This window comes from Liolophura sinensis, chromosome 1 (assembly GCF_032854445.1).
Source record: "Liolophura sinensis isolate JHLJ2023 chromosome 1, CUHK_Ljap_v2, whole genome shotgun sequence".
In the NCBI taxonomy this organism is placed as follows: domain Eukaryota; kingdom Metazoa; phylum Mollusca; class Polyplacophora; order Chitonida; family Chitonidae; genus Liolophura; species Liolophura sinensis.
Window position 1 is genome coordinate 63916883 of NC_088295.1, and position 18040 is coordinate 63934922.

Sequence of the window (18040 nt, forward strand, 5' to 3'; positions counted from 1 at the left end):
CACAAGGTCCTAGTTTAAAGTTTTTATCAGAGTTTTGACCTAATTTCCTTTCTTTTTCTCTTGATGTTAATTTGTTTCATGTACATCTCTCGATGTAAATTTTATAAAGCCAGAACAATTTTCATTTATTGATGGAAGAGAGTAATTGAGCATTCATGCAAATACAGTGAATAGTAACTGTGTTATTACTACTATCCTTACTAGTGTTGTTAAGTCTTCATGTGGTATGAAAATTTGTCAGAGAGTCGTTATGCTGTGTTAACATCCTCAGGGCAATGTGGAGGTGTGGCTGGGAGACCTGCTAAAGATGTCCAAGAAATCCCTCCACTCGGTCATCAAGACTGCTTACCTGACGATCCAGGACCCTCAGTTCAAACTGTTGGAGTTTGAGAACACCTTCCCCTCCCAGGTGGGGCTGCTGGGAATACAGATGATCTGGACTAGAGATTCAGAGGAGGCTCTGACAAATGCCAGAGTAGATAAGAAAATTATGCAGGCAACCAATCAGAAGTTCTCAGACATTTTGAATGAGATGATTGACGTCACAACCATGGAACTGACAAAGATGGAGAGGACCAAGTATGAAACTCTCATCACAATCCATGTCCATCAGAAGGATATCTTTGAGGATTTGGTAAGGAATTCATTTATGAACATGATATTTATCATTTATCATGATACCTTCATTTATGTAACCTGGGATAGCTTATTAATAAAACATTATGAATTATTACACCAAGCTCTGTGAAAGATCCTGACATAGTGTATGTATATATCATCTATGATTCTGACATTTTCAGGTGAAAATGCACATCAAGTCACCACAGGACTTTGAGTGGCTTAAACAGACCAGGTTCTACTTCAAGGAAGATGAGGACAAATGTCTGATCTCCATCACAGATGTTGACTTCCTCTATCAGATGGAGTTCCTGGGGTGTACAGACAGATTGGTCATCACTCCACTCACTGACAGGTACACTACCTTTCAATCTGGGAAAAGTAAAACAATTGCTTGGAGCGGATTCCATAACCAATTTTGACTTTTCAAATTTGGATACTCAGTACACCACACTGTTTTTGGCAAATTGTGACAGATTTTCTCTTGGCATAACACTTATTACAGGCTCCCAATTTTAAATCCAACAATTCCAAATAATTACTAATTAAATCAAGATTTTCTTAGTGTAATTGGCCCCTTTTTGGTTTGTGGTGCTTTGGTTTTGCTACATTTGAAAGATCTATCATTCAATTTAGTCATTAGAAAATCCTTAACATCAATTGGTATACAGATTTGACAGTCTATAAATATTGAATGCAAGTCATTAAAATATTGTTCAGCAATCACAACAGTACTTTTTTAATTAACTGGCTAGTTAGGTTTTCCCATTTCTGGATATTGTGAATAATAATAAGTGAGGACTCTGTGATTACAGGTGTTACATCACGTTATCTCAGGCGCTGGGTATGTCCCTGGGGGGTGCCCCAGCTGGCCCTGCCGGGACAGGTAAGACAGAGACCACCAAGGACATGGGCAGGTGTCTTGGCAAATATGTGGTCGTCTTCAACTGTTCTGATCAGATGGACTACAGAGGTCTGGGCCGTATCTACAAAGGTACAGTTATAACTTGTCTGCTTCAATCTTTATTGTTTTGTTTTTTTATCAGTAGAAAATAACATTACACATGATTACATCCTCCTCGCATCCTGAAGTTATCGGACTTCAGTTTCAGTGTTCTGAAGATAAAACAGAAAACTCCTGTACTTTCAGCATGATGTGTTTCCAACAAATTTCAAATGAAACAAATAAATGGACAGAATTTGATGTACAGCAAGTTTACATGGAGAAGAAAGTTTTCGAGTTTTTTCTCTACAGTCATGTTGTTACACTATCTTATCAAATAGCTCTGATTATTCACAAGTTGCTATTTAGCCAAAAGTTATTTTCTGAGAATATGTATGTGTCGGTAAGGCAGTGACACATACACGTGGAAGGTTAATGCTGGTGTGTTTTGTTTAAGGTTTGGCTCAGTCTGGCTCCTGGGGTTGTTTTGATGAGTTCAATCGTATTGAGCTGCCCGTGTTGTCTGTGGCTGCCCAGCAGATTGCCATTGTACTCAGCTGTAAGAAGGAGAGGAAGCCAGAGTTCATCTTCACAGATGGAGATCTGGTTGACATGGACCCAGAGTTTGGAATCTTCTTGACAATGGTTTGTTCTTAAAATTATAGATTATGACTTTTCCTCGTGAATTGTTTTTCTGAGAAACATATTTATGTTTGTCAGGTGATTGGATAGATAAAATTGTTAGAATACCTCAAAACAGTGAATTTACATACCATGTGATGATAACTGAGTTCCTTGGGGATCTTCGATTCACTTTGATTTTGTTTTGAATTTTGTTACATTTCAAAGGAAATATTAAGGACTTTTACATACAAACTTTCTTTGATTTTAAGTATCAGATGTTGGCCATTTCATGTTGTTCTTGTGTGATATACATTTATATGACAGTACCAGTGTTGTATTTATTTCAGAACCCAGGTTATGCTGGTCGTCAGGAGTTGCCAGAGAACTTGAAGATCAACTTCCGTACTGTGGCTATGATGGTCCCTGACAGACAGATCATTATTCGTGTCAAACTGGCCAGCTGTGGTTTCCAGCAGAACGTCGTTCTCTCCAAAAAGTTTTACATCTTGTACAAACTTTGCGAGGAACAGTTGACGAAGCAGGTGGGCAGACTTATCTTTATTGTTCTCCTGGTCCTTTTGCCTCTATGCTCTTTTTTAATTCAAAGATTGGAATTACATGATCAAAGTTAGACTTCCGATTAGGTACATTTTGGCAATGTAATTTAAACACTGGATCTATCACCAAAATTTAGAATCAGTTGGGCTGAAAAAAAAGGAGAAAAGAGGCCATTGGTAAGCTTGTTAATCAGATCTTTAAATGGTATCTTAGATCATTTAAAGCGGTCTTTGAGTCGTTAAATGTTTGATCAGTGTATAAAATATGACTTCATTATTGGACATATTTTTATTACCCAGGTCCATTATGATTTTGGTCTGCGTAACATCTTGTCTGTGTTGAGAACCCTTGGAGCGTTCAAACGTTCCAACCCTCAGGAGGGCGAGCCAACCATCGTGATGAGAGTTCTAAGGGACATGAATCTCTCCAAGCTGGTCAGTACCATTATGTTTCATGAATGATGTACATCTATGAAGATACCTTTCAGCACAGGCATGTAGTAGTATGACAGAACAATTTTGGACAGATTTCATGGCAGTCTTTCATCTGCAGTTCTTTCATGTAAAAATACATCTTTCTGTTTGATAAATGAAGGCTATACTGACAAGGAAATTGGCATCAGAGAGTGAAGGATTTCTTACCAACTTCTCAATAAGCATACAGAAATAATGTGGAAATACTGGCTTCGTGGAGAAGGCATCCAGGATGAGTTATTTCAGTTGTATGACTTTCACTTTTACTTTCAGATTGATGAGGATGAGCCTCTGTTCATGTCTCTGATTGATGACTTGTTCCCTGGCATGCAGCTTGACAAGGCTGGTTACCCAGAGATAGAAGCAGCCATTCAGAAGCAGGTACATGGATCCGCTGTCAAAACACTGACATGGGCATTTGTTGCTCCCCCTTACTGTTTCATTTGTATGCTACTTGTATGTTTCACTTGATGTTTACTAGAAATAAATTGTATCTACAAAGCATTTTGCTCATAATGTGGTGAGAACTGGTTAAAAAAAAAGTCAGAATTGCCAGTATTTCGTTGTTTCATCATCATCAAAAGAAGCAAAACATATTTCAAATCATGAGATTTCATTATTGTTCCTGAATAGCACACCTGGTTACATCACAATACAATGATGTTGTTGTTACTTAAGGTGGAAGTTGGGAACTTGATTCACCACGACCCATGGGTGTTGAAGCTGATCCAACTATACGAGACGCAGAACGTGCGTCACGGAATGATGACCCTGGGGCCCAGCGGGGCAGGGAAAACATGCTGTATCCACACCTTGATGAAGGCGATGACAGACTGCGGCAAAGTTCACAAGGAAATGAGGATGAACCCTAAGGCTATCACAGCCCCACAGATGTTTGGCCGACTCGATGTGGCCACCAACGACTGGACAGATGGTATCTTCTCCACGCTGTGGAGGAAAACACTCAAGGCCAAGAAGGTAATCTTTACTTCATTTGAGTACAGCGTAAAACACCAATCAAATAAATAAATCAAAATCTTTACTTATTCCCTGACACCTGTCTTGGTACATGTAGTATTGTACATGTAGTAAGGTAAAAGCATGTTATTAAGAATGTTACTTTGGTGGGAAACCTTGTTGGGGCGATGAGATGGTCAAGAATAGTTCTCATGCTTTAAAATTTTCTATTTTTATACCATACAAAAAAGATAAAAGAAAACGCTTGAAGTTGAAAGATTGTAAAAAGATTAATGTTGAGTTAAATTAAGATTTTAAAGCAGTATTAGATGTCTGAAATAGCAAGTAGTCTTGAACTGTTCCTGTATTGTTCAGACTGACCACATCTGGATTGTCCTGGACGGCCCAGTTGACGCCATCTGGATTGAGAACTTGAACTCCGTACTGGATGACAACAAGACTCTGACCTTGGCTAATGGTGATCGTATCACAATGGCTCCCAACTGTAAGATCATCTTTGAGGTGCACAACATTGATAATGCCTCCCCAGCCACGGTGTCCAGGAACGGTATGGTCTTCATGAGCAGCTCTATCCTGGACTGGAAGCCCATCCTCCTGGGTGAGTAGCAGCTGAATAGTGTTATGGTCATGTCCTTGTCCCCTGTACCTAAGCTATTGTCAAAACGAGGTATCACAAGGCTATTTTTGTGAGATTTCCACATGTTTTTTTGATATACAGACCACAGATGTACCCCTGAAACTGTAGCGTTCAGGTTCTTCATAGTACTACATGTTCTCACCTCTATACTACAGGCTGGTTGTTGCACAGACCAAACCAGAAGGACATCATTCTCAATGCATTTGAGTCCATTTTCCCAGACCTACAGAGATTTGTGAAACAGAGTTTGGAACCGAAGATGCAGGTGAGTGAATCACAGGATTTTGACATAAAAGCATACGATGACGTTTAAAATTGATAATGTATTGATTAACCATTAGAGTAACAATTCGGACTTTGAACAACAAATTTGTGGAAACTGCTTGTATTTCAATTACCTTTGAGCGTTTTTAATGCCTTTTATGGAATCTTACATGGTGTATTAACATTAAAAATTTTGAGTTTGTACATTTAAACAAACGTCCGTGTTTAAGTGTTCTCTGTAGGACCGGATTTCACGAAACAACTTAAATTTCAGCAAGAGAACAAATCTTACTTTCTTCTTTGACTTCAGTAAAAGTAAGTTATGTGACAATACTTGGAAGACTCTTGAGTTTTTTTTCCACTTTGCTCAAAGCCCATTTTAAGGAATCATGGCTGATTCTGTTCTGATTTACATGCTTATATGTACATGTACTCGTGTTGTATTTTTCTGACAGTCCCTGGACTGTAATGACATTCGTCAGGCTATAGACCTCCTAGATGGTCTAATCCCCGGGGGAGAGGAGAGCAAGGACATCCCTAAGGACCACATGGAGAGACTCATCGTCTTCGCCATCATGTGGTCTCTTGGTGCCCTGCTGGAATTGGCTGACAGAAAGAAGGTAAGACTCTCTGCAAGCTGCTGCAAAAGTGGCAAGGAAATGTGGGAATACTCTCAGTGCTTCCACCCATCCGTCCGTTTGTCACACCTGTCCATCTTAAATAAGTATTAACAAATCAAGTCCTCATTTACACACTTGGACTGATTTTTGTCATACTGTGTAATCCAGTATGCCTGCAGTCAGCCATCTTGGATTTCTCTCTATTAAACCATCAACAACTGAGAATGTTTTTAACACCCTGCAGAAAACCTTGCTGCTAGATAGAAGAATTGGTGACAGTTGAAAACAGTGAAAAAAAGGGGACAATGTTTCAGTGCAAAATGAGAGTGTACGACAAACTTTTGGAATTTTTGCAAAATGAGTATTAAAGAGAAAGTTTTGATACTTAAGAATGGTATGATTTTTGATAACTTGCTTCAAAACATATCTGCCTGTTTTCAGATGGAAGCATTCATGGTGGAGAATTGTAAACTACCCTTACCATCGGTGACAGGAGAGGACACCATCTTTGAGTATGTGGTTGGAGAAAATGGTCAGTGGGAGCACTGGAACAACAGGGTAAGGAGGGCCAATCAGTAGAGAAGCAAACAGAACATTGTGACCAGAGCCTGATTGCTGTGAGGCTCTACTGATACATGGCTCTGTTTGAAAGGGATGTCTAAGAATGTCATTGCTGAATTTTTACAAGGCATTGAATATGCTGTGATGAGAGAAATTTTCTATTCCCCAGTGGTACAGAAGTTCTTACAAGTGAAGTTTGTGCCAGAATTACTGAAATTATTCAAGTTTGTCCAGTGAATATTCATGCATTCCTTCTTTAATCTATTAAAATATACATTATGAGCAAAGCTTGGCACATCGTTATGGTGTACAAATCTCACCTACTATTTACAGAGTATTGGTTGAGTTGAATCTTTGGACAGGGCAGAATCCCCACGTTTCACAGTTTGTAGTCAGAGAAAGGTAGTGAAGTAGTTCCGTTTGTGCAGTCTTACATTGAAGGCCAGTTCTATACCAATAATTTGCCATGCAAGTCTTTTAGATCACACATAGGAAAGTTTGTCAGTAATTTGTCAGGGGTCAGTGGTTTACCCAGGACTCACCAGTTGCCTCCACCAATAAAACTGACCTTCAGTGTTCATTTATCAACAGAAGTACATTAAAGTCGATGACTGTATTGTTTAACCAGGTGGCAGACTATGAGTACCCTACCGATTCCACCCCTGAGTACACATCTATCCTTGTGCCTAATGTAGACAATGTGAGGACAGACTTCCTGATGCATACCATTGCCAAACAGTCTAAGGCTGTCCTTCTTATTGGTGAACAGGTAAGGTTCAAGTTAGGAAATATGCTTTGAAGAGCCTTTGTGTTTAGTAATGTTATGCCATCTGTGTCTTTAGGTGGGTTTTACATTATACTCTGTCTAAAGAAAAAAAATAAAATTAAAAAATGTAAAAAACAAAGTAAAATAAATACATAAAAAATAGCATACTCACTTAAAAATGCTTTACATAAAAAAATATACTTTTGCTCATCTTATGCAACATTGTGTAATGTTAAGAGCAGGTTCTTGATGAGTGGAAGATTTTTTAGCCATGCTTTATGTCTTGTAGGGTACAGCCAAGACAGTCATGGTGAAGGGTTACTGTGGTAAGATGGACCCAGAGGCACACCTGTTCAAGAGCCTCAACTTCTCCAGTGCAACCACACCCATGATGTTCCAGGTAAATTACCTTGATTTATTCACTGAAGATGTGTTAAGCTAGAGTTTGCTCTAAATGGCAACTTAGAATAATGGTATAAATACCTGAAAATCAAAGCAATTTGTCAATAGATTAGGTAATGTCACTTGTTAACCTTATATACCAATTTTCCAAGTGCTTTTTGGTGGTAATTTTAAATGGATTTGATATTTTAAGTGGATGATGTTATATATTTGAAGTTCATTAACATTTCATTCAAATTCCTATATGCTTTAAAATTGTCTTGCGTTGTCTGCAGAGAACCATAGAGAGCTATGTGGACAAAAGAATGGGAACAACCTACGGCCCCCCTGCTGGTAAAAAGATGACTGTGTTTGTGGATGACATCAACATGCCCATTATTAATGAGTGGGGGGATCAGGTGAGAGATCTTATTCGAAGATTGGCTTTGTGAACATTTGAGATATTATGCTGTTTCATTTTATTTTTTAATGAAAACTTAAATTTGTGTGATGTTTGATGTACAGTTTCTGAGAAATGTGATTGTAAATATACATGTAGTTGGGAGTGTGTAGTGTTCATTTTTTTTGTATGATATTTGTAGTGTTTCTTTCTTTGTAATCACAATTGACCTTTGTTTCCTATTTTCAAATTTGAAGCACTCTCTGGTGGAGAAGATTTACATTAAAAAGTACAGGAACAACTTACCTGAGTTTGTAATGTGTAATTGTATGACAAAATACGACTTTCTCACACCTATTTCTGAATGTTATTTTCACCTTAACAGGAAACTCTATTCTGTATGTTAACCTTGACCTATGTTTGCAGATCACTAATGAGATTGTGCGTCAGATGATGGAGAACAATGGCTTTTATAACCTGGAGAAGCCGGGAGAGTTCACAACCATTGTGGACATCCAGCTGATTGCAGCCATGATCCACCCTGGGGGAGGCCGTAACGACATCCCACAGAGACTGAAGAGGAAGTTCAACATCTTCAACTGCACCCTTCCATCAAATATGTCCATTGACAAGATTTTCATGACGGTCGGACAGGGCCATTTCTGTAAGGTGAGGAGGGTTTTGGGTTGGTTGTCGGATCCTGTGAAACCATTTGATTGGATGGGCAGTATAAGAGGTGAAAGGATTTTGATTGGCTTGATAAGGATTGGAATATCAGCTTGATTCATTTGTGTCACAGTGTTACATTTGTTTATTGTTTTTAAATGACCAGTTTTTGTATCATACTGATAACATTCAACTCATCTTTAATATAAAACATTGGCACATTTTCTTGAATATGAAGTGTTAATTTCATGTAACATGGCTGTATTTTCAGGAACGTGGGTTCACCAGTGATGTCATAGACATGGTGTCTAACCTTGTGCCTGCTACCAGGAAACTGTGGCAGAGGACAAAGGTCAAGATGTTGCCCACTCCGGCCAAGTTCCACTATGTGTTCAACTTGAGAGATCTCAGTAGAATCTGGCAGGTATGTAGACGTAGATCTGAAACAAGTAAGAAATGACTAGTGTGCCGTGATTTGTCAAGTCATTTCTGACATTTTTGATGTATTTGTTTTAATATAACATGTGTAATATGTAGGAATCAAAATTTTTTTTGTACGGTCAGTTTTGGATTTAAGTCACAAGTGGCTTGTGAAGTCGTCCTAAGGTCCTTCGCTTTCCTGTCTGAAGGTGTTGATGTTTTTTTCACCAGTGCATGATATGGTGTTGCTGCATTGTTTTTCTCAGGGCATGTTGAACACGACCTCAGAAGTGATATGTAACACTGATGTGATGATGGCATTGTGGAAGCATGAGTGTACAAGAGTCATTGCTGATAGGTTCACGGAGATCACAGACAAGGACTGGTTTGAGAAGACCATTAAACAGGTACACATCTGTGCTCATTGTAGGAGTGAATGGCCACAGCGCATGTCTTAAAAGGAAAATTTGTTGACATGGCTACAAAAACTTGCTATACTTGTTAAATTTAAGCTGAAGCAGAATTAGTGATAAAGAGTTTTAATTAAAATTACTTTCCCACTATCCTTTCAGTCCATTTATCAGCAATATATCCGAAACATATCACAAAACTAATTCATTTTAATGCTGTTATGTGTTCACGTCTTGCTGAAGTATGAAAAGATGTCTTGCCTACCTGTGTAGCACTTGTTAACAAGCATGACTTTTTGTCGTAACCACCAGGTGGCCGAGGAAGACACAGGCTCGGCAGTAGCTAATGCCATGGCTGATGAACCATACTTCGTAGATTTCCTCCGTGACCCTCCAGAACCTACAGGTACATAGCTCGTTATTCCACCTGTCCGTTTCTCCTGCAAGTCATTTCGAAAGTCTCCGCAATGGGGCTAACATATGGTGTAGGACTAGTGTGTTACCTCCTCTTCATTTGTGTGGGACTCCAGCATTGTCTCCCTGCATGATTTTCCCAACTTTTTTTCTTTCAACTGCCTCTGATCCAGATTTGTATTGACCCATAGCATTTCTCCTGCAGTAACAAAGAAATAAATCATTTGCTATTTCTGTGTTGTTGTTATAAGTAAAACAGTAATGATACATACAGATTAACTTTTCTGGTTTAATATAGATACTAATCATTTTTGTCTCTCTCTCCTTGTTCTATCTGTTCATATAAACAGGCCTGGGTGGCAGAAAGGGTACTGATATTGTAGTCGTAAACGTAGCTTTCTGCAGATTTTTTTTTTTTTTGCCTAACTTTTGTTTTATTTATCTAGCTTTTAGTCCAGATTGTTTTGCCATCAGTTTTCTTCCACCAGTCTTTGCCATTCACCTTAATTTTGCATTAACACATTCGCAAATGCAGTAACTGTAGCAAATTGTCAGTGTATCACCTCAAGACGTTACATTATTGTGTCCTGATATATTACATCCCATGTTAGACATACATATCCAGCTTTTTTTCATTCCTTCGTATGCTTCATTCTATGTCACACTTTGCCAAGAGTACTTGTCATAATGTACATGTTTATGTCATGAATACCACATCCAGATTTTCACCTTTTCACATTAACTGTTGAAGGACTGTTGTAGATTTTAAGTAATTTATGTTAAGAAATTCGTTATACTGTAAAAAAATGTTAAACAAATTTATTTTACAGTATGTATTTCAATGGATTTATATTGAGACTTCAGTGTTTAGGAATTTGTGGGAAGAAAAGAAAAAAGTACTGCAGCCCTCTTTGCAATTGTAAAATAGATTTTAGCTGTTGCATCTATTGCATTAAATTTTATGGTTACAGAAAATACTTATAAATTGTTATTGCCAGAACAATCCATGTGAACTTGCTACATTTATATTTATTGGTAATTTTTTTTTATAAGAAGAAGAAAGTAATAACTCTTATTTGGTATCTTTTCACTCACTGTAAATATTTAACACACATTTATGTGTATTATTGCACGCCGTCACCGACCCATAACCTTGCGCTTTGACTTGTAACCTTTACCCTCTGACCATAGGTGAGGAGCCTGAGGATGCTGACTTGGAAGCCCCAAAGATCTATGAGCCGATTGCCTCATTCGAGTCTTTATCTGAGAGGTTGAAAGGCTTCATGGATCAGTACAATGAGACAGTCAGGGGAGCCAAAATGGACCTGGTGTTCTTCAAGGTAATATTTATACTGCACCAAAACTATGTAGGACAATTCTGATTATCCTGCAAGCAAAAGACTAATAATAGTCACCAAATTTGAAGCAACTTCTTATTCATAATTTTCAACAAAAGTTTCAAAATTACTTTGTGCTCTTCTGCTTGTAGTAAATTAAAGGATTTCAAGTTTTAATTCATTGTTATGTTCAAATATGAAATAAAGGAATAGAAATACCGAGGTGCTTGAGAGGAAGCCTTTATTAGAAACGATGTCAGTGGTTCACAAGGAAATAAAGAAAACCATTGTTTGTATTGTATTTGAAAAAATATATTACCTTATGATGTTTTATGAGCCTGATTGGTAAGAAACACTCCTTGGGCTTTGGTCTGGATCCTAGGAGGATCATCGCTCTTAATTTCACCTGTGTTTTTTTTTATTTTTTATCATTGACCAGGATGCCATGACCCATCTGGTGAAGATATCCCGTGTGATACGCACTCCAGGAGGTCACAGTTTACTGGTGGGCGTTGGTGGTTCAGGTAAACAGAGCTTGACTCGCCTGGCCACCTTCATCGCAGGATACAAGGTGTTCCAAATCACACTGTCCAGGTAACCACATCCGTTGACAAGCCAGAAATGTGGGCAGAAATTATTTTTAGTGAATTGAAACAAGTCTTTTGGGGTAAAAAAACCCAAAAAACAAGAGACTATTTTTTAACAGAGTTTGTACATGAAGTAGTGGGTAATAAAATATCTTTGGCATGTTTTCAATTAGTTTACCAGTATGTTCATGTTCAGTCTTAGCAAATGTGTAATGCGCTTAATGCTTGTTTTAAAGTTTTAATAATATTTGCATAATATGCAGATTTTAATGGTCTTATCAGAGACTACATGTTTTATGATATCTATTATTAACATATATTTTGTTTGACTTTGTTGTTGACATGGATAGGAGGTTGGTAGAATATGTTGTGTTGCACAAACATTGGTTAGCTCAGTTCTCACGACTGAGTTTCACCTAAGATGATACATGGAGTTATCAATGATCACGTCCATAGGGGCAAAACATCTTTAAGGCACAGCTCACACTATTATTATTTATTTATCCCCTAGTCTCCTAGTATGCCAGCACTAAGGGAAATTAGTTGTCTTACAAGTACATAACCTGATGATAGGTATCAGTACATACAAACTGTTTTATTCCAACACACTTGAGTGTGGTTATAGTCATGTGCTGTCCAGGTATTCATTTAGATAGTGTTACTAAATTGCACATATCAAGAGGCAAACAGCATGATATCTCCGTTACAGTGTTAACCAAGCTCACATAATGTGTTGACTGGTCACAAAGCATGTAGATGTCCAGTTTCTCTGAGAGCAAGCCACCTGTATTGTGACAGAAATACAATGATACACTGCTGGCTATTTCAGACATGCATTTATTTTGTTCTGCATGTGCTGCATGAATGTTATTATGTAATGAATACAAATAATTTCAATTATATGCTTGCCAATTTGTCTCCATTTCTTTACTTTAAATACCAAGATTCAATGCGTAATCCAAATACATAGCTGGAATTCAACAACGAACAACTAGCGAAAGACTGCTAACACACAACTTGGCATTTTGATGTGTCATCTTGACAACCATCCAGAGTTCATTGCTTTCATAACCAAGCCTCATGTTCCTCTCTGCAGGACGTACAATGTGAGCAATCTGCTGGAGGACCTGAAGCACCTGTACAGGACCGCAGGTCAGCAGGGACAGGGCATTACCTTCCTCTTCACAGATAACGAGATCAAAGATGAAGGCTTCTTGGAGTACCTCAACAACATGCTGGCTTCAGGAGAGGTCAGTAGTGGTCACCAAGTCACGAATAATCATACTGTCATCAACAAAGGCAGTGCACAATATCTGGATTTATATTGAGGAATACATTTAAACTGTTTTCAGTTTTTCTTTTACCTGGGATTAATCTTCATTACAGAAAATGAAAAGTAGATTATAGAAATGCCCCTTGAGTTTACAAAAACTAGTTTTACACAGTCACATCATGATGTGAGGCCTACATGCAATTGTCTTGACAACGTGTATCTTCACCATGACTTAGACAAGGGCAAAATGTGCTTGAAAAAAGTCTTATGAACTGCTTTTCCTTTACCAGGTGTCCAACTTGTTTGCCAGAGATGAACAGGATGAGATTCTGATGGAACTGGTAGCAGTCATGAAGAAAGAGTTTCCAAGGCGACCACCGACCAATGAGAATCTATACGAGTATTACATGGGCCGAGTGAGGCGTAACCTTCATGTGGTGCTGTGTTTCTCTCCGGTACGTACAAAACAGCTCAGTAGCACAGTTTTAGCAAGGACTTGGGTAGTGCACACTACAGTTAATAGTATCTCTTGATGACTTTGTCTGTAGTTCTTCGTGTACACTAACCAAGCATTGTATTTAATATCTTTATTCAGCAATACTTTTTTAAACTCATTGTGGGAAAATTTATTTATTTGATTAGTGTTTAACCTAGCAGTCAAGAATATTTCACTAAAATGAGAGCAGTCCTGTTTATAGGTTGATGAAACTGGAGTGGCTAGAGTAATATCATGCAAAACCATTCCTGTTCACATGTTTCGCAAATAGGGGAATCACAAGTTTTAAATTAAATCAGATTTCTTGAAGGTACCTGGGAGATATCACGGTTCCATATGCTGTAATAATTAAATTTTCTCTTTTTTACCCCTTTTACTAAAAATAGACGGGACCATGCCTTTATAAAGCATTCATTCCTCAGCTGCCGTAGACAGATTTTTAACACAAAAAATACGAAAAGGTAAATCAATCTTTAATTAACTGTTGTGCCTTTTTTGACCGTCAGGTTGGTGAGAAGTTCCGTAACCGCTCTCTCAAGTTTCCCGCGCTCTTCTCCGGCTGTACCATGGACTGGTTCCAGCGCTGGCCCAAAGACGCCCTGGTGGCTGTGTCCAATCACTTTCTGGCCAACTACGACATCTCCTGTACCCCAGCAGTCAAGCAATCCTTGGTCAATGTCATTGGAATGTTCCAGGTCTGTCCCTACGGCTTTATAGTTATTTCCAGAACAAGTACACTTGACTGATGCAATTGAAAAACTACTGTTATCCTCTGATTTGTTATGAACTTGCTTAGATAAACAAGCCAGTCTTTTCAGTACTGCACAATATTGTGCGTTCAGTTAAATGTGAATCACAGGTAGCATGTGATCTCCTATCTCTATTCATAGCCAATCCAAGACAATCTTTTTATTCTCTTGCAAATCACCAAGGAAAATATTATCCATTAAGAAACATTATTTTTGTGAAATAATTGATAGTTGAGTAAATATGTTTGCATATTTTCCATTGATCATTGATTGCTGATCAAGTATTTCAATAAAATAATGTTGAATTAGGCATCTTGCATTACATTTGATACTGTGATTGATGCAAACTTGTGACAAAAAAGACTTGTCTAAACTGCTACGTCTTTCATTATTTCTTTAGTTTAAGTATTGTTTCTTTTCTATGTTTTCTGTGCACTAATCCATGACTGTGTTTGTTTTCTCCAACAGGACATGGTGTCTGAGTTTTGCGTAGATTATTTCCAGCGGTTCAGGAGACAGACTCATGTCACCCCCAAGTCTTACCTGTCCTTCCTGACAGGTTACAAGGCCATCTATACTGAGAAGAAGGATGAGATCGGAGTGCTGGCCAATAGGATGAATACAGGTTTGTTACGTCCCTGATTCTGTGTGGTTCGGATTGTTAACTCTTCTACTGTCTACAAGCTCTCTTGCATATGGATTAGCAAGAATTTGAGAAAAAAACAACAAAATAGGATTTTCGTTTAGACTGTCAAATCCAACCACTAGAAAATCTAATCGCTATTCTTCCATTTTGTGCCATGAGCTGTGGGATACATGGATATTTAAGCCTATGAAGCATTCCCTTATGAGAATTAAAAAATCATTGAAAAAGTGCAGATTTGATGGAGGTATGGTATTTTACCATTAGAAAATTAGTTACATAACTACTCTCAAGTACACTTAAACATTTCATCTCAAAGTTTCGTGGTCTTCCAGCATCCTGCGGATGGTCATGGGTTTCCCCTAGGCTTTGCTCGGTTTCCTTCCACAATAATGCTGGCCGCTGTCATATAAGTGAAAAATTTTTGGTACAGCACAAAAACCCCAATTAAATAAATAAATAAATAAAATTTGTCCTGTAAAAATGCACTTTCATAAGCACTGAAAGGCCATAGAATGATACTTTTGATGTCAACACCTCAGTTGTTTCTGACAAAAAGTAATAAAACCACACAAAAACAAAAAAAAAAAAGCAAAATGTGTTACTTGAAATATGCAAACTTTAGGTGAAATGCAAAACTCACTGTGAACTTGAGGTAATTTTACTTTGTATTTGCCTTTAACCAGGTCTGAAGAAACTTGTGGAGGCAACAGAATCTGTGAATGAGCTTTCAAAGGAGTTAGCTGTAAAGGAGAAGGAATTGGCTGTGGCATCTAAAAAAGCTGACCAAGTGTTGGCTGAGGTGACAGTCAGTGCTCAGGCTGCTGAAAAGGTCAAGGCTCAAGTCCAGACGGTCAAGGATAAAGCTCAGGCCATTGTTGATTCCATTTCTGTGAGTGGACATGCTTTATTCACCTAATTGTATTCAATTGATTTTTGGTAATTTTATTTTTTTAATATTCATGAAAACATGACCAACAGGGCTAGGCAGCACCTTATGTATAATGGGTTACGTTTTCCTGTATTATTGTTTAAATACAATTGTATTCTTTCCATTGTAGTTGTGTCAGTTAGAGTATATCATTGAATGCTAACATTGCTATGCTATAGGTTTGTCAGTGAAATATTGCAGTGAATGTCAATTTTGTATAATTTCTCATAATATATATTTCTGTCTATTACATATTCTTACATTGGAAATATCCTTTTTTTAATAGGGTCAACTCAGAAATGCATTTTAGTTCGGATTTTAAAATTCAGGTGAAGGTCTTAGATATAATACATTCTGTCAGTAAAATCTGTATGACCATATTAAATGTGCGTTTATGCCTTCAGGTTGACAAAGCTGCAGCAGAAACCAAACTAGAGGCAGCTAAACCTGCCCTGGAGGAGGCTGAGTTAGCCCTACAGACCATCAAACCAGCTCACATATCCACAGGTGAGGCTCTTTTGCCTCTACTGATATATACCTCATCTATCATTCTTACAGACTGTACATGTACTAAGACTATCAAAGCATTATTAAACGCAAAGTAATTCTGTCCAGATAAATTAAGTCTCAGACAGTTTCCCTGTTTTCTGGTTTATGGGGCCTTGCTGGCAATGAGGTGATCTTGGGTCCATTTACACTGTATTTTTGTGGAAGACCACATGTCTGCCATCAGAAAAAAGCATGACATCTGGGAAAGTTGTTCAGTAACTTATCAAAGGCCACTGGTTATCAGCCTGGTTTTCTCCACATGCCAGCAAATTGTTGGGGAAAATTGTTGAGTATTGCGCTTATTACCAGCAATCAAAAAAATATTAAATGTTACTGTCTGTCTTGTTTCAGTGCGTAAGCTGGCCAAGCCACCTCACCTGATTATGAGGATCATGGACTGCGTCCTGCTGTTGTTCCAGCGTAAACTGGACACTGTGACAGCAGACCCGGAGAGGCCCTGCCCCAAGCCCTCTTGGAGTGAGGCTATGAAACTGATGAGCGGCTCAAACTTCTTACAGGGTCTGCTAACTTTCTCCAAGGTGAGGGTGCTCAACTTTGGCTGACACCAGTGTGGCTTCTGATATTCAGTATATGAATATTTCATGGTGAAAATTTCCCCTGAGCTAGTAAAAACAGAAAAAAAGCAACCAGAAAGCTGTACGTTATGATATTGCATAATGGAATGCAGCTGGCAAAGCTGTGGTGATGGTTTTTCTTTGGGAACTGCAGCCCATGAACCATTATATATTATAAAAAGTATCAAATGAATGTGTATATTTGGAGAGGCAGAGTACTTTCTATCTTAATATGGAAGCTGAACAAGTGAATTGTGGCAGTAAAACTGCTGATACTGCTACACCCATGTTTCTATGTAAATACTATAAATAAACGCTTTTCATGTCAAGATTTGGCTGCAGGCTTGTGAGAAAGATAATTTCACTATAGTTTTCACGTACTGTTTGTTCTCGTCCATAGTGGGTTTATTAAGTTCATCTTTGTTGCCTTCAGGAAATAAATTGTTTCAACACTGTGTATAAATTTATAATTAATTTGCTGTAAACCCATGAATGAATTGACTTACCTGCAAATGTATATTTTGTGGCCGCCATTTAGGACACTATCAATGCTGAGACAGTGGAGCTGCTGGAACCTTACTTGAATATGGAGGATTATAACACGGATACGGCCAAGAAAGTGTGCGGTGATGTAGCCGGGTTATGCTCCTGGAGTACTGCTATGTATTTCTTTTACGGCATCAACAAGGAGGTGTTGCCTCTGAAGGCTAACCTGGCAGTCCAGGAGGCCCGTCTCAATGCTGCCATGACAGATCTCAATGATGCTCAGGCCAAGCTGGATGACAAACAGAAGGAGTTGGACTTGGTACAAGCCCAGTATGATGCGGCAATGTCTGAAAAACAGGTACATAATACTCTGTGGTTTTTACTTGTCCAAGGATGAGGCAGGATATATATACACTGTATATATGGACAAATTTGTCTTGAGTTCCTTGATAAGTTGCATTTGCAGTCATCTGGACTTATCACTTGTCTTGCATTATTCATGAAGTGAAACTACCAACTTGATAATACACTAAAAAAACTTAATAGGTATCTGTCATGAACAGTACAAATATTTTGTGAGCAGTCTGCTTAGGAAAGGAACAGTACAAATATTTTGTGAGCAGTCCGCTTAGGAAAGGAACAGTACAAATATTTTGTGAGCAGTCCACTTAATGGATTGTA

General features: G+C 38.2%; 1 protein-coding gene across 1 annotated transcript in view; it reads left to right on the plus strand.

The window, feature by feature from the left end:
* LOC135481796 (dynein axonemal heavy chain 5-like) overlaps positions 1 to 18040 on the plus strand; it is a 50487-nt gene that overhangs the window by 20667 nt on the left and 11780 nt on the right. The window contains exons 35-63 of the mRNA XM_064761511.1: positions 272 to 634; positions 801 to 973; positions 1434 to 1612; positions 2019 to 2206; positions 2533 to 2727; positions 3043 to 3177; positions 3490 to 3597; positions 3895 to 4194; positions 4549 to 4792; positions 4987 to 5096; positions 5551 to 5715; positions 6157 to 6273; positions 6905 to 7045; positions 7332 to 7442; positions 7720 to 7842; positions 8250 to 8492; positions 8761 to 8913; positions 9176 to 9316; positions 9632 to 9725; positions 10925 to 11073; positions 11510 to 11664; positions 12754 to 12907; positions 13221 to 13385; positions 13933 to 14121; positions 14644 to 14800; positions 15505 to 15710; positions 16154 to 16256; positions 16650 to 16837; positions 17412 to 17717. Coding sequence (XP_064617581.1) covers positions 272 to 634; positions 801 to 973; positions 1434 to 1612; positions 2019 to 2206; positions 2533 to 2727; positions 3043 to 3177; positions 3490 to 3597; positions 3895 to 4194; positions 4549 to 4792; positions 4987 to 5096; positions 5551 to 5715; positions 6157 to 6273; positions 6905 to 7045; positions 7332 to 7442; positions 7720 to 7842; positions 8250 to 8492; positions 8761 to 8913; positions 9176 to 9316; positions 9632 to 9725; positions 10925 to 11073; positions 11510 to 11664; positions 12754 to 12907; positions 13221 to 13385; positions 13933 to 14121; positions 14644 to 14800; positions 15505 to 15710; positions 16154 to 16256; positions 16650 to 16837; positions 17412 to 17717 — 5055 coding nt within the window. The remainder of the gene's footprint in view (positions 1 to 271; positions 635 to 800; positions 974 to 1433; positions 1613 to 2018; positions 2207 to 2532; positions 2728 to 3042; positions 3178 to 3489; positions 3598 to 3894; positions 4195 to 4548; positions 4793 to 4986; positions 5097 to 5550; positions 5716 to 6156; positions 6274 to 6904; positions 7046 to 7331; positions 7443 to 7719; positions 7843 to 8249; positions 8493 to 8760; positions 8914 to 9175; positions 9317 to 9631; positions 9726 to 10924; positions 11074 to 11509; positions 11665 to 12753; positions 12908 to 13220; positions 13386 to 13932; positions 14122 to 14643; positions 14801 to 15504; positions 15711 to 16153; positions 16257 to 16649; positions 16838 to 17411; positions 17718 to 18040) is intronic.